The sequence below is a fragment of the Scyliorhinus canicula genome, chromosome 6 (genome assembly GCF_902713615.1).
Source record: "Scyliorhinus canicula chromosome 6, sScyCan1.1, whole genome shotgun sequence".
In the NCBI taxonomy this organism is placed as follows: Eukaryota; Metazoa; Chordata; class Chondrichthyes; order Carcharhiniformes; family Scyliorhinidae; genus Scyliorhinus; species Scyliorhinus canicula.
This window is the reverse complement of record NC_052151.1, coordinates 144,160,890-144,175,337: the sequence shown is the minus strand read 5'-3', so window position 1 is coordinate 144,175,337 and position 14,448 is coordinate 144,160,890. Positions and strand designations below refer to the sequence as shown.

The window sequence follows — 14,448 nt, the reverse complement described above, 5'->3', positions numbered from 1 at the left end:
ACAACCCCTCCTCCATGCCCTCTCCCAACTCTTCCTCCCACTTTGTTTTAATCCCCTCCAGCGGTGCCTTCTCTTCTCCCAGAATTGCCCCATAAATCGGCGACAGCACCCCCTTCTCTACTTCCATCAGCACTTCCTCCAACAGTGTGGAGGCTGGCGCCACCGGTAAGCTCTGTATCTCCTCAGCGAAATCTCGGACATGCATATAACTGAACATTTCTATCTGCCCCAGCCCATATTTCGCCCCCATCTCCTTCAATCCTGCAAACCAGCCCCTACAAACAAATACTTTAATGCCCTGACTCCCTTCTCCTCCCATCCCACTTCCCTGGCTCAAATCTGTGATTCCCCCGGCATTTCCCTTGACCCAGCCCCTGTCCTAAAATGCTGGCGCAACTGCCCCAGATTTTCAACGTTGCTACTATTCCCGGATTCCGAGTACTTCCCCAGGCCATCGGAGGTGATGCTGTTGCCAACGCCCTCAGCCCCGATCCCCTACAGACTCTCCTCCATTCTAACCCACTGGGAGTCCCCCCCCCTCCCCCCACCTAACCCAGCTCCTCACCTTCTTCGCGTTCGCCACCTGGTAATAATATAAAAAATTCGGAAAACTCAACCACCGACTGCTGTCCTTTCTGCAACAGCACCTTCCTAATCCTAGCCACCTTCCTTTCCCTCCCCACCATATAAACAAGGTAATCATCTTTTCAACCACCTTGAAAAATGCCTTTAGCAAGATCGGCAGGTGGTCATATTTTCTTAATATAAATGAAAAAAATCAATGATCAGGCCAATTTGATTGAAAAGTAAAAGCACAGCAAGACTGAAAGCTATCTCAAAAGTTTTAGGATTTTGGCAGTGAAATCAAAACTAGATAAGGATTGAAATTGCTTGTCTTAATTCTTGGAATACCATTGATTAAGGAAAATTATAGAATTGCTTGAATTTAAGAAGGTAATATGAGGCAAGGGCTGCATGTTCCCAGAGCTTAAAAATAATCTTTCCAAAGTGAAAGGATTTAGAATTATCAATGTATTACATGCACATAATTTTTCATTGCAAAGAACTGGAATACATGTAGATGTCACAAAGGGGGTAAAATTATCACCAGCAGCTTTCCATTTCATTACCCCCGTGTGCTCATCTTGAGGCATTGTAGTTTAATTAAAAAAACAGCCATTCTTCTCTATGCGTTCAGCATCGCTGACATTTCTTTCATGTCTACATGCAGAGTTAGATTCAAAATGTGGCAGCATTTCTCTTGCATAGTAATTATTTTCCTGAAATGAGATGCTAAATTTAGTGGGGTGGGATGGGGGGAGGGGTTGGGGGAGAAAGAGCGGGGCAGGGTGGAATTAAATATTTCATGTAATTGGATAAGTCGTTGAACATTTTTTTCCTAATGTAATATTCTATTGCTGTTTGTCTGAACTGGGCATCAACCACAGATATTTGGAAGCATGATGAATAGGATAGATCAATATAATCCTGTCAGTGGTTCAAAAAAAGTCAAGAGATAATTGTGATCCACAAGTATAAGCACTTTGATTCCCTGGAACTTGCTGCCTACAAGGGTGCTGAAAGCAAAAACGATGAATTATTTCAAAAGGCTCGTTATGGGGGTTTGATGGCAAGCCAAGGCCCAAAACCAAACTATAAATAAATGCCTATAAACATGTGCCTCGGCCATATTGGAGAATGTAAAATATGTATGCTGGCTAAAGGGGGCGGCCACAATTGTTGTTATGAAGATGCTTACCTGTAAATATTCATGTTAAATTTTTGTGTTTTCTTTTTTTCTCTCTAATAATTTGTAATTTGTCATATATAAAATATGAAAACTCAATAAAAAACATTTATATAAAAAAAAAATTGGTTCCTGGGAAGCGAGTAAATCGGGCCTACACTCTCCAGATTTTAGAAGGATGAGAGGTGATCTCATCGAAACACACATAATTCTGAAACAGGCAGACACAGAGTGGTTGTTTCCTCTGGCTAAGGAAATTAAAAACAAGGAGTCAAACATTTATGACTGAGATGAAGATAATTGTTTGCACGCAAAGGGTTGTGAATCTTTGGAACTTTCAACCTCAGAGGATTGAGGGTGCTTCATAACGGAATACATTTCAGACTGAGATGGACAACTTTTTGGTCACACAGGGAATCAAGGGAAATGGAGAATAGGTGGGACAATGGAGTTGAGGCAGAGAATCAGCCTTGATCACATTGACTGGCAGGGCAGGTTTAAAGGGCCTTGGTCTACCAGTCAATGTGATCAAGGCTGATTCCTGTTCCTATTTCTTAAGTTCTCACGATTCAATGAATTTTAACCAAAGTGGTTTGGTGCAAGATGGCAAAAATGTTGAGTACTTTGTATGTGACATAAATTGCATGATATCATATTTCAATTCAATTGTCAAAATAGTTCTTCTTGAATCTCACGAGGGACAAGATATAGCAAACAATAATCAGAATTTATTAGTTAGGAATCCTATTAATTAGTTACATCACAAAAATGAATTACAGAACTGTTTAATACAAAACTGATCCACTCAAGTACTTGCTCTCCCACATAACAAATGGTGTATTGTCAAAATAGTTGCTGCTTCATTTAGTTACTGTTACAATGAGTTGGTTCTTCCTTTTCCCTTAAGAAAATGTATGCAAAATTGCTGTACTGCTCATAGCTAATTGCTTTGAGGCATAGATTCATTGTGCGATCTAGTAATTTTAAAATTGACAGCTTGCACAAATTAAGATCTGGTGCCACTATGTGGTCACTAAAAGCAGTACAGTTTTTGGTGAAAATTCAGGCTGCAAGGGAGGAAATCAGCACCCTTGGCAAAATAACTAAACCCACCAAGTCTGCTGCATTTATAAAAGTAAGTAAAGTCGCCATAGTCCCAGATGACCATACGCTGGCTGTTTTCCCTTTGAAGGACAGAGCTGACTGGTGGGCGATTTAACCTGAGGATCATCACACCTCAGGCGAGGGGCAAAGTTGAGAAGGCAGGCCTGCACTCATGCAATGATCACCATTAAAGAGCAGTACCTACTTTTGAAAAAACAGGGTCTTCACATGCTACTGAAGCACATACACGCAGAGCTCTGCTCAAGAATATCTGAATGTCAGTGAAATGTCAATTTTAATCAAGTGCAGACTTGCCTTGCGGCCTTTTCAACAAATTAATGTCAAGGTCATACACCATACAGAACGGGAACATTCAAAAGCCAAATCTGCCACTGCAGTTATAATTAAGTGTTGCCTCACTTGGAAGCTACAACCCATTTGTTGCAATAAAATATGTACATCTTTCCACAGGAAGTTTTTGCATCAACACAATTTCTTCTTTGATTTCTATTATGAATACTATTCCGTCCATTCTTCATAATTCTGCTCCTGAAGTTTTCCTGCAGCTTATTACCCTCAATATATTTTGATAAAAAGCTTACAAATAAAGGATTTAGCAAGTATCATTCTTGAGCAGTAAAATTCTAATTTCCAGCAAATTTATACATTTGTATCTCAACATATAAGTGAACATGTTTTTCTTTCTTGATCTCACCTGCCTAGAGTAGCTCTCAATCTCCTCTGCACGCTTCTGGTACCACTGAGTGAGACACTCAACAGAGGGCTTGGTCGTTCTGTACCTCAACAGTTCAGGCTGTTCTTCATAAAGAAATTCAGCGACATCTTGTGGACTGCAGTCTATGACCATTCTTCAGGAATGGAACAAACATCACATTTTATCAGATGAAACAGAAATCATGAAAAATGAAATGAAATGAAAATCACTTATTGTCATGAGTAGGCTTCAATGAAGTTACTGTGAAAAGCCCCTTGTCGCCACATTCCGGCGCCTGTTCGGGGAGGCTGGTACGGGAATTGAATCGTGCTGCTGGCCTGCCTTGGTCTGCTTTAAAAGCCAGCGATTTAGCCCAGTGTGCTAAACCAGCACAGAGGTACACTCTGAGCGACAAGCTATTCACCTATAAACAAAGGAATCTCATCATGTCTTTATGTACTTTACTGATATTCATCATATCAAAGTTCTGATTATTAGCATGAACTGTCAAATAACGGCACTTGTTGTAAAATGTTTATCAAAAATAAATAGCAAAGCAAACTTTATTTTGGATTAGTAACATAGCACTGAAAAAGCTGTAAATCTGAAATAAGGATAGAAAATGCTGGAAATACTCAGAAAGGTCTGGTAGAATCTGAAGAGAGAGATCTTGATCAGTTTATTTTAAAGCAGCTTTGTGTTTTACTTTTGGCCCAAGGCTCTTTTTAAGCTTAGAAAGCTCATCAATAGTATTTTTTGAGTACTAGGATTTATTTATTCATCAACTTAATGAATCAGGATTTTTAATGAGTGCAATCAAGTCTAGTCTTTTGAGCATTTTCAGGCTCCAAGGCTTAATGCTGAGCATACTGGGAAGCAAAATCTACTTCAATCATAGGCATCAAAACACCACAGTAATTATTTGAGCTTTTAATTGATTGAAAATAAAAGACTTCAAAAGTGCAGAGTTCCTAAATCTGCTCCAGCCTACCTACCAACTGGCATAGCAACCAAGAAGTCAACAATTTTAAACAAACAAAAAAAAAGATTAAAAGTGTTAAATTAGAAGGAAAGTTGTACAATTGAAAGTTGTACAAGTTTTTAAAAAAGGATTAAAAAGCAAAATATTACAGGTGCTGGAAATCTGAAAAATTAAACAAAATTGTTGGAAATAATCAGCAGTTAGGCCTGTGACCTTTCACCAGAACTGGGTAAAGGTAGAAATGCAATAGGTTTTGAGCAAGTGAAGGGGTGACTGCGGATGGAGAATGGGAAAAGTAACAAAAGGGAAGGCCCTATGATAGGATAGAGGGCAGGAAAGGTAAAATTACTGAAAAAGTTCATGGTGCGAAGATAAATAGAGTGGAAATGCGACAACAAAATAAATAAAATGTGCATCTACAGGAGGTGTGAATGGCAGGATTATGAAATGCTACCATCCCAAAGGAGAGAATTAAAAAAACTGACAAAGCAAATAAAATGAGGGCAGTGGTCACAATCTAAAGTTGTTGAACACAGGGTTTAAGTGCCCAGTAGAAGAGGAGGTGCAGCCTGGATGACCGCTTAGCAGAACACCTCAGTTCAATCCACCAGCATGACCTTGCGTTTTCAGTCACCAGCCATTACAACTCTCCATGTTGCTCCCACTCTGTCCATTCTGCCCTTGGCCTGCTGCAGTATTCCAATAAAGCAAAACACAAACTTGAGGAGCAGCACCTAGTGTTTGGTTTAGGCACCTTTTTTAACAATTCATCCATGGAACGTGGATAGTGAGGCCACTATTTATTGCCCATCCACACTTTCCCTCGAGAAGGTGGGGATGGTGAACTATCATCTTCAATCACTGCAAACCATGCTGTTTTTTTGCAAACATATACTTTATTCATAAAATATTTGAAAGAGACATTAAAAACCATTTCAAATTGTCATAACAAGAAAGTGCAATAATATTCACATTTTATCCAGTGGTCAATATGCACTCTGAGCAGCTTCAATTCAGGAATTAGAACATTACGGAACTTCCGGTGTCGGCCAAGGAGTGAGAGGTCACTTATTTGGCAGCTCCCGCTCGTGGTGGATATTTGGTATCTTTTCCCCTGACTTATGGGGACATGATCGGTAAAATTGGAGACTGGTGAGGCAGAGAAGAGGAATCCCCCACCAGTTTATGGAGTCGTGGACCAGAAGCGGTCTGCAAAGAAGAGTTTGTTGGGCAAAGAGGAGAGTGGAGTCTGCAGCACAGGAAAACATGGCGGAGGCTGAGGAGCTGGGATTGCCGGCCCAGTGGTCAACGGAGCAGCTGGTGAAATTCCTTCAGGAGAGTTTCGCCAAGCACAGACAGGAGTACCTCGACCCATTTAAGACGGGGATTGATTGGGCGGAGCAAAGATTGGAAGCCCAGGGACTGGCGATCCAAAGGCAGAGGAGAAGGTGGCTGAGCACGAGGACCAGCTCACCGCGATGGCAGTGGAGATGGATCTGATGAGGGACCATCAGAAAAGGCTGTAGAAGGTGGAGGATTTGGAGAACATGTCGCGCAGGCAGAACTTGAGGATCGTTGGCCTCCCGGAGAGCATCGAGGGGCATACGTTGCATGCATATTTGAGAAGCTGCTGGGAGAAGGTGCGTTTGCTCAACCCTTGGGAAGTAGACAGGGCGCATAGAGCACTTGCGAGGAAGCCGCGGATGAATGAGCCGCCAAGGGCGATGGTGGTACGAATGCACCTGCTCCTGGATAAGGAACAGATCTTGAGATGGGCCAGGCAGACAAGGAGCTGTAAATGGAAAGATAACGAGCTGCGCATTTACCAGGGCTTGGGTACGGAACTGGCCAAAAGCGAGCTTTAACAAAGTTAAATCGGCCCTCTTCAAGAAGGGGGTGAAGTTTGGCATGTTGCACCCACCTCGATTGCCAGCTGAGGCGATGAACTTTGTTAAGGACAGGGGACTGGCAGGTGATTGAGGACATTGAACTTGGGGGCAAGCAATTCTGTGTCTGTGCTGCTAAATTTATTTTCTTTTTGGACTGTGTATGGAGTGTTTTTTGTACCAATTTTTGGGCCATTGTTCAGTTTTGTATGCGGGTTAACTTTGTTCTTGTGGGGGGATGGTGGGTGGACTTTTCTTCTTTGTGTGATGTTTTGCCTATGTATGTTCGGGGGGAGGGAGGGAGAACAATAGGGGGTAGGATGCTTGGCGACATGTGCAGGGGCTACCAGGCTATCTGGGCAGGCTAGCTCAGCCTGGGGGGTCGAGCAGGTGACTAGTTTGCTATTGGGGGGTTGAGATTGTTGTTTTGTTAGTGGAGGGAGGGGAGGGAATTGTTTGCTGACAGGGGAGGGACCGGTGCTTGGAGACAAATTGGAGGCCGAGGACGATGGGCGCCTGAGGAGGCGCGGAATGCAAGCTGGAGGCTGACCTAAGAAGGGTGATGGTTGATTGGTGGTGTGTGGGGGGAGGGGGGGGGGGGGGGGGGGGGTGGAATATGAGAGGGCTGGTCAAGAGGGCTCCCGCATTCATGCATTTGAGGAGGTTGAAGGCAGATGTGGCAATGTTGCAAGAGACACACCTGAGGGTAGTGGATAAGACTAGGCTGAGGAAGGAGTGGGTCGAGCAGATATTTCACTCAGGGCTGGACTCTAAAACTAGGGGGTTGCTATCTTGATCAATAAACAGATGTCATTTGAGGTAGGAAATATAGTGGTGGATTCAGGGGGTAGGTATATCATGGTGAGTGGGAAGCTGGAGGGGATGCTGGTGGTGTAAGTGAATATTTACGCACCAAATTGGGACGACGCGGAGTTTATGAGGCGGGTGTTGGGGAAGATTCCGGTCCTGGGCCCGCATAAGCTGATCGGGGGGGGGGGGCTTTAATACGGTCATTGATCCGAGGTTGGATCGGTTGAGTTCAAAGACAAGGAGGGTGCCAGCTGCAGCGAAGGAGCTAAAGGGGTATATAGAACAGATGGAGGGAGGGGGGGGGGGGGGGGGTTTAGACCCGTGGAGGTTCGGACGGCCAACAGTGAAGGAGTTTGCTTTGTTTTTCCCCCCACATGCACAAAGTGTACTCCCGAATTGATTTTTTCCATTTTGAACAAGGTGAGGGGGGCGGTAAACGAGACTGGGGAGAAGGCCAGTAGGATGCTAGCACACCAGCTAAGGAAGAGGGAGGCAGCCAAGGATATAGAAAGAGTGAAGGACAGGGGGAACATGGTTTTGGACCCAGCTGGGGTGAATGGGGTGTTTAAGGTGTTTTATAGTCGGCTGTCTGTCGGAACCCCAAGTTGGGGTTGGGGGGGGGGGGGGAATGAGGCATTTTTTGGAAGGGTTTGAGTTCCCACATGGTTAGTGGAAGGATTGGGATCCCCGATTGGGATTGTAGAAGTAGTAGAAGGATTGGAGGCCATGCAGTCGGGCAAGGCCCCAAGATCAGCCGGTTACCCTGCGGAATTTTACAAGAAGTTTTCTGGTATGCTGGGGTCGCTGCTGGTGAGGGCATTTAATGCGGCAAGGGAGCTGGGTGTCCTTCCCCCAACAATGTCGCAGGCTTCAATCTCATTGATCCTGAAGCAGGAGAAGGGCCTAGAGCAATGGGGGTCATACGGACCAATCTCCTTACTGATGTCGATGCCAAATTGCTGGCCAAAATTTTGGCCTCAAGGATAGAGGACTGTGTTGCGGGAGTGATAGGGGAAGACTAGACTGGGTTTGATAAAGGCAGGCAGCTAACGGCCAACTTTAGAAGGCTCCTAAATGTGATCATGATGCCCTCCGAGGGGAGGGAGACGGATAGTGGTCACTATGGACGTGGAAAAGGCCTTCGACTTGATGGAATGGAATTATTTGTGGTAGGTCCTGGGACGGTTTGGGTAGAGCTTTATTGACTGGGTTCAGTTGCTGTACCAGGCATCGTGGCACAATGTGTTAGCCCTGATGCCTCATGGCGCTGAGGTCCCAGGTTCAAGTGTGGCGAGTGTGCGGACGCAGCAGCTGAGTTTGGACTACTTTAAATTCCACCAGGGGACAAGGCAAGGATGTCCTCTCTCCCCACTATTGTTTACCTTGGCTAGAGAGTCAATGGCAATGGCGCTGAGAGCATCAAAGGACAGGAAGGGGCTAGTCCGGGGGGTGGTGGAGCACAGGGTCTCAGTATATGCAGCCGACCTACTCCTGTATATTTCTGATGGGGATGAGAGAGGTTATGCTGATCTTAGGGGAATTTGGCCGGTTCTTGGGGTACAAAGTGAATATGGGTAAAAATGAGGTTTTTGTGATCCATGCGAGGGGGCAGGAGAGGAGACTGGGGGAGCTGGCGTTTAAGATGGTGGGAGTTTCCGTTACTTGGGAATTCAGGTAGCACAGGGATGGGGCTAGTTGAACAAATGAATGAGGACTTTCGGAGGTGGGAAATGCTCCCGTTGTCACTGGTGGGGAGGGTACAGACCGTAAAAATGACAGTCCTCACAAGATTTCTGTTCGTTTTCCAGTGTCTCCCTATTTTTATACCAAAGGCCTTTTTTTAATATATATATATATAAATTTAGAGTGCCCAATTCATTTTTATTTTCCAATTAAGAGGCAATTTAGCATGGCCAATCCACCTAGCCTGCACAGCTTTGGGTTGTGGGAGCGAAACCCACGCAAACACGGGGAGCATGTGCAAACTCCACAAGGACAGTGACCCAGAACAGGGATCGAACCTGGGACCTCAGCGCCATGAGGCATCAGAGCTAACCCACTGCGCCACAGTGCTGCCCCTCAAAGCCCTTTTTTAAGCTGGTGAATAAGGTGATCTCTGGTTTTGAGAGGGCGGATAAAACCCCGCGATTAAAGAAAGTGCTGCTGGAGTGGAGCCGAGGTGGGGGGTGGCCTGGCGCTGCCGAACTTTAGTAACTACAACTGGGTGGCAAATATAGCCTTGATTAGGAAGTGGGTAGTGGTGGAGGGATCGATGTGGGAGCGAGTAGAGGCGGCATCATGTAAGGGCACAAGTTTGGGGGCATTGGTAAAGGCTCCTCTGCCGTTCTCGCCGGCCCGGTACTCCACAAACCCGGTGGTAGTGGCGGCCCTGAGAGTCTGGGGGCAGTGGCGGCAGCATAAGGGAGTGGAGGGAGTGTCGGTGCGGGCTCCAATTTGTGTCAACCACTGGTTTGTCCCAGGGAGGCTGGATGGGAGGTTTCGGAAGTAGCAGAGAGCAGGAATTGAGAGGCTGGGGGATCTATTTATTGATGGGAGCTTTCCATGTTTACAGGATTTGGAGAACGAGTTTGAATTGCCAGGAGGCAGTGTTTCGACATCTGCAGATAAAGAGATTTTGCGCGAAGGCAGGTTTCGACCTTTCCGCTTCTACCACCACAGGGGATACAGGAAAAGAACGGGGCTGGGGGAAGGGAAGGTTTTGGATATCTATAAAGAACTTATGGAGTGGGAGGTAACTCAGATGGTGAGCCAAAGTGTAAATGGGAAAATGAGCTGGGAGGGGATGTAGAGACAGGTCTGAGGGAGGATGGTCTGAGCAGAGTCAACACGTCCTCATCATGTGTCAGGCTCAGCCTGAAACAATTCAAGGTGGTTCACCGGGCACACATGGTGGCCAGGATGAGCAAATCTCTTGGGGTGGAGGACAGGTGTATGAGGTGTGCAGGAGGGACAACAAACCATGTCCATATGTTCTGGGCATGCCCAAAGCTGAGGCGATACTGGCAAGGATTTGCAGATGTCATGTCAACAAGGGTGGCGCCGAGTTCAGAAGTTGCGATTTTTGGAGTGTCGGAAGATCCAGGAGCCCAGGGGGCGAGAGAGGCTGACGTTTTGGCCTTTGCCTCCTTGGTAGCCCGGAGACGGATATTGTTAGCGTGGAGGGACATGAAGCCCCCAAAATCAGGGATATGGGTTAGCAACATGGCTGGGTTTCTCAGACTTGAGAAAATTAAGTTCGCCCTGAGAGGACCAATGTTAGGGTTCGTTTGGAGGTGGCAGCCGTTTATCGACTTTTTTGGAGAAAACTAAACTGTCAGTAGATTGAGTAAGGGCGGGGGGGGGGGGGCGGAAAGAGTTAGGCTATTTTGTGCAGGCGGGAATAGTGGGAGATGGAGGGAAGTGTTACGCACTTAACTATGTTTACATTTGTATTGTTTATTGTTATAAAATCATAAACGCCTTAAAAAATGTTTTCTAAAACAAAAGGAATGAGAATATTACAAACATTTCAATATTTTCGGTACAGAGTACAATTCTGTTCAAACTATATACATTGGCCATACTGAACTCTTTGGTGCTTTAACACACTTACATATGGTTAGGGATAAGCACACAGTCCGAAGGGTTTTACACATTTCCCAACCCCTCGGTGAACATTGACTTAAAGGCCTCACAGAGTGTCCTTTCCCCACTGCCCCTTGGCAGCGGCTACCCAAGCTAGAGTGCTTCCCTCAGCATGTAGTCCTGGACCTTGGAATGGGCCTATCTGCAGCAATCAGTCGAGAACAATTCTGTGTTCTAGAATTTCAACACTTTTTGGCAGACCAAAGAGCATCATTTACCGAGTCGATGATCTTCCAGCAGCAGTTGATGTTTGCCTTGGTGTTAGCCCCTCTAAGCAGCCTGCAGAGGAGAATCACAAGAGCTGCACAGGATGAACCTTGACAAATTCCACTACATCTGTCTCCAGACCTTCTTTGCAAAGGCACATGCCACAAGCAACTGTCCCACTTCGAGGGCAGTATGAGGATTTGATCAGGAGTGCCCTTCTCACCACCAGCAAAGTTGTTGCTTGTTTGAAAGTTCAGCCCAATGAGGTTTCTGCCAAATGACTGACAGTCTGCTCAGAGAACCATCCAACATGATCCACCATCTCCTTTTCCCTCACGACCTCGAGGATACTACGTGCAGACCACTTCTTGATGGACTTGTGGTCAAAAAAGTGTTTTTCTGAACAAACATTACACGAGGGACAGGTAATATGGTACAGTCAAACTACTTGAACCATTCCACAGCAACATGGCCAGACCCATCCTTTGCAACACTGGGGACATGTAGAACCTCAGCACTTGGTGACAATTGCATACCGAAGATTGGCACACAGCTTGATGCAGCCACACACAAAGGTCGTCATTAGGATGAGATCGAAGTTGGGTAAGTTTCTCCCTCCCGTATCGAGAGATTTATACATGTTGTCCCTTCCGACAAGATCCACCTTTGATGTCCAGATGAACTTGAAGATGGCTCGGGTGACTGCTGCAGCACAGAATCAGGGTACTGGCCAGACCTACGCAAAGTAGAGCAACACCAAAAGCACCTTACATCTGGTGACCAGGTTCAATAGGGCAGGAGCAACGCTCCAGGTGCCCAGTTTCTGCACCACCTTGGCAATACAATCCTCCCAGCTACTCTGAACCATATCCCCAGCACCTTCAGATAATCTGACCTGATAGTGAAGAGGACAAAGGATCGGTCAGCCCAATTCCGAAAGAACATGGCCTTGCGCTGGTCGTGATTTACCTTGGTTTCCTCAGCCAGTTCGAACTGTTTGCAGATATTCATGAGCCTGCGCACCAACATGGGATCTGAGCAGAAAACGTTCACGTACAGGGAGGCTTTGATCTGAGTGCCTCTGCTGCCTGGGATCGTCACTCTTCTTATGTCAGAATCCTTCCTGATGGACACAGCAAAAGGTTCTACACAGCACACAAACAGGACAGGGCAGAGAGGGCAGCCCTGCTGCTCTCCATCTTTAATCTGAAAGCTTTCTGATTCCCCCCATTGATTGAAACTGCGCCGCTGATGGCTGTGTAGAGCAGTTGGATCCAATTGCAGATTGCAATCCAAACCCAATTTTGGACAGCACATCCATCATGTAGGTGTGCAATATTCTGTTTCAATATTCTGTCAAATGCCTTCTCCTGGTCCAGCTTATGAGGCAGATGTCCACCCTCCTGCCCTGCACATAGCCTTGCATTATTCAAGGATACAATTACCTATCAGGGACCTCACTGCTGTGTATAGTACAGGTCTGGTCACCGACTCCAGAACAGACTTGACCCAGTTGGCGATGACTTTGGCTAGAATTTTTGCAATCCAAGTTCAACAGCGAGATCGGTCACCAATTTCTAATTTCTTCCCTTTAGCTTATAGATGGGATGATGATGCCTTTCCTCATGGATTCTAACATGCTGTTGTCCATACTATGGTACACATCCAGAAGCATTTTCTCGTACACTTAAGGCACGTCTAGGCCAAGCCAGTCCCACAGAGCATAATAGCAAGTCGTCGCATCTGGGAGTTTTTTTCAGGTATAAAAGGTTTTGACAACCTTGACAGTTCATCCAGAGTTAGCTGTTTGTCCAGGCTCTCTCGCTCGCCATCGTCTAAGACCTCCATGATCAGACGACAGGGAAGACTGAGAGGTCATGCAGTCTGTTGGCTTCAGGCCATACAGTCGGACAACAAAAGATTTGCTGATCCTCAGAATATCATACTGCAATGACTTTACCGTGCCATCTTCTTCCTTCAGGCTGCTGATCACAGAGTTCTCTCTGTGCACCTTTTGGAAGAAGAAATACAAGCACGTTTGATCCTGCCCCTCGGAGCAGATTCTGGACCAGCCTCTGAGGCAAAGAGCAATACTTGCTGGCTCTTCACCTCTTAGAGATCCTCCTTGACAGCAGCCACCATCGTCTGTAATCAGAGCAGATTCTGTATGCTTTCAGGAATTGGGGCATTTCCCCCTATCTCACTCTCAGCATCTGAACATTTGAGAATGTGAAATCTCAATGTTCGCCTTTATCGCTTCACACTAAAACGACAGAGACTTAAAGAGGGTTTCACAGTTTTCCAACCTTTGTAATGCCCTTTGAGTTCCTAAGAGGTTCTCTGGGGTCAACAGTTTCACATTCAGTATCCATGTTCCCCTGCCAATCATCTGGTCTTCCTGCAAGTGATAATCGACCAGTGGTCAGAGAAGAACACTGGCTTAACTTTGGTGGATCCGACCATAAATGCACGGGACACAAACAGCAATTCTATCCTGGAGCGGACAGACCCGTCTGGCCATGGCCATGTGTACTGGTGCTACGCTCCATATGTAGGGTTGCTGAAGACATCGTACAGCTTTGCAACTTTTACCGTTTCCATCACGAGTCTGGACGTGACTTCCAATCTGGTGTCTGTGCTGCCAGATTAACCAGCTGCATCGATGATGCAGTTGAAGTCAACGCCCAGAATGACAAGCGTGCGGGTGGTCAGCAGCAGTGGGAACTCTTGATGGGCTGCCAGCTGCTCATTCTTTCGGGCCAGGGTGTACACGTTAATCAGTCTGAGGCGAGCGGATTTGTTCTGTTACAAGGAGGCATCCGCCCAACACCTCCTTCATTTTGGTAATAATGAAGTTGCCACCCTACAGCAGAATAGCTCGGCACAAGCAACAACAATAATTTTCTCCTGACCAGATAGATGGTCCCACTATCTGTAGCTGCTGAAGTGGGGATCCCACAGCCCTGCAGGAACAGCAGGATGGCTTTAATGTTGGCCAGATAAACAAAGTTACCAACACATTGCAAAGTAGCTTTGAAGCCATTCACATTAATAGATATGATTTCATAAACCCATTTTAAAATTTTACCAGTCACCGAGTCCAGAGTCTCTTCAATTACAGTTTCAAGTTGCTGTATACCTGTGGTGCTCACAAACTGTTGCATGCTTTCAGGGCTGAGGCAACAGTTCTGGATTATTCTTTCGGGCCAGGGTGTACACGTTAATCAGTCTGAGGCAAGCAGATTTGTACGTAACATCTGCTACAAGGAGGCATCCGCCCACCACCTCCTTCATTTTGGTAATGATGAAGTTGCCACCCCTCAGCAGAATACCTTGGCACGAGCAACAGCAA

General features: G+C 46.0%; 1 protein-coding gene across 2 annotated transcripts in view; it reads right to left on the bottom strand.

The window, feature by feature from the left end:
• Nucleotides 1–14,448, bottom strand: part of nbas (NBAS subunit of NRZ tethering complex) — a 339,860-nt gene that overhangs the window by 219,979 nt on the left and 105,433 nt on the right. For both annotated transcript variants that reach the window (XM_038800239.1, XM_038800240.1), the window contains exon 23: nt 3,567–3,720. In XM_038800239.1, the coding sequence (XP_038656167.1) occupies nt 3,567–3,720 (154 nt within the window). The remainder of the gene's footprint in view (nt 1–3,566; nt 3,721–14,448) is intronic.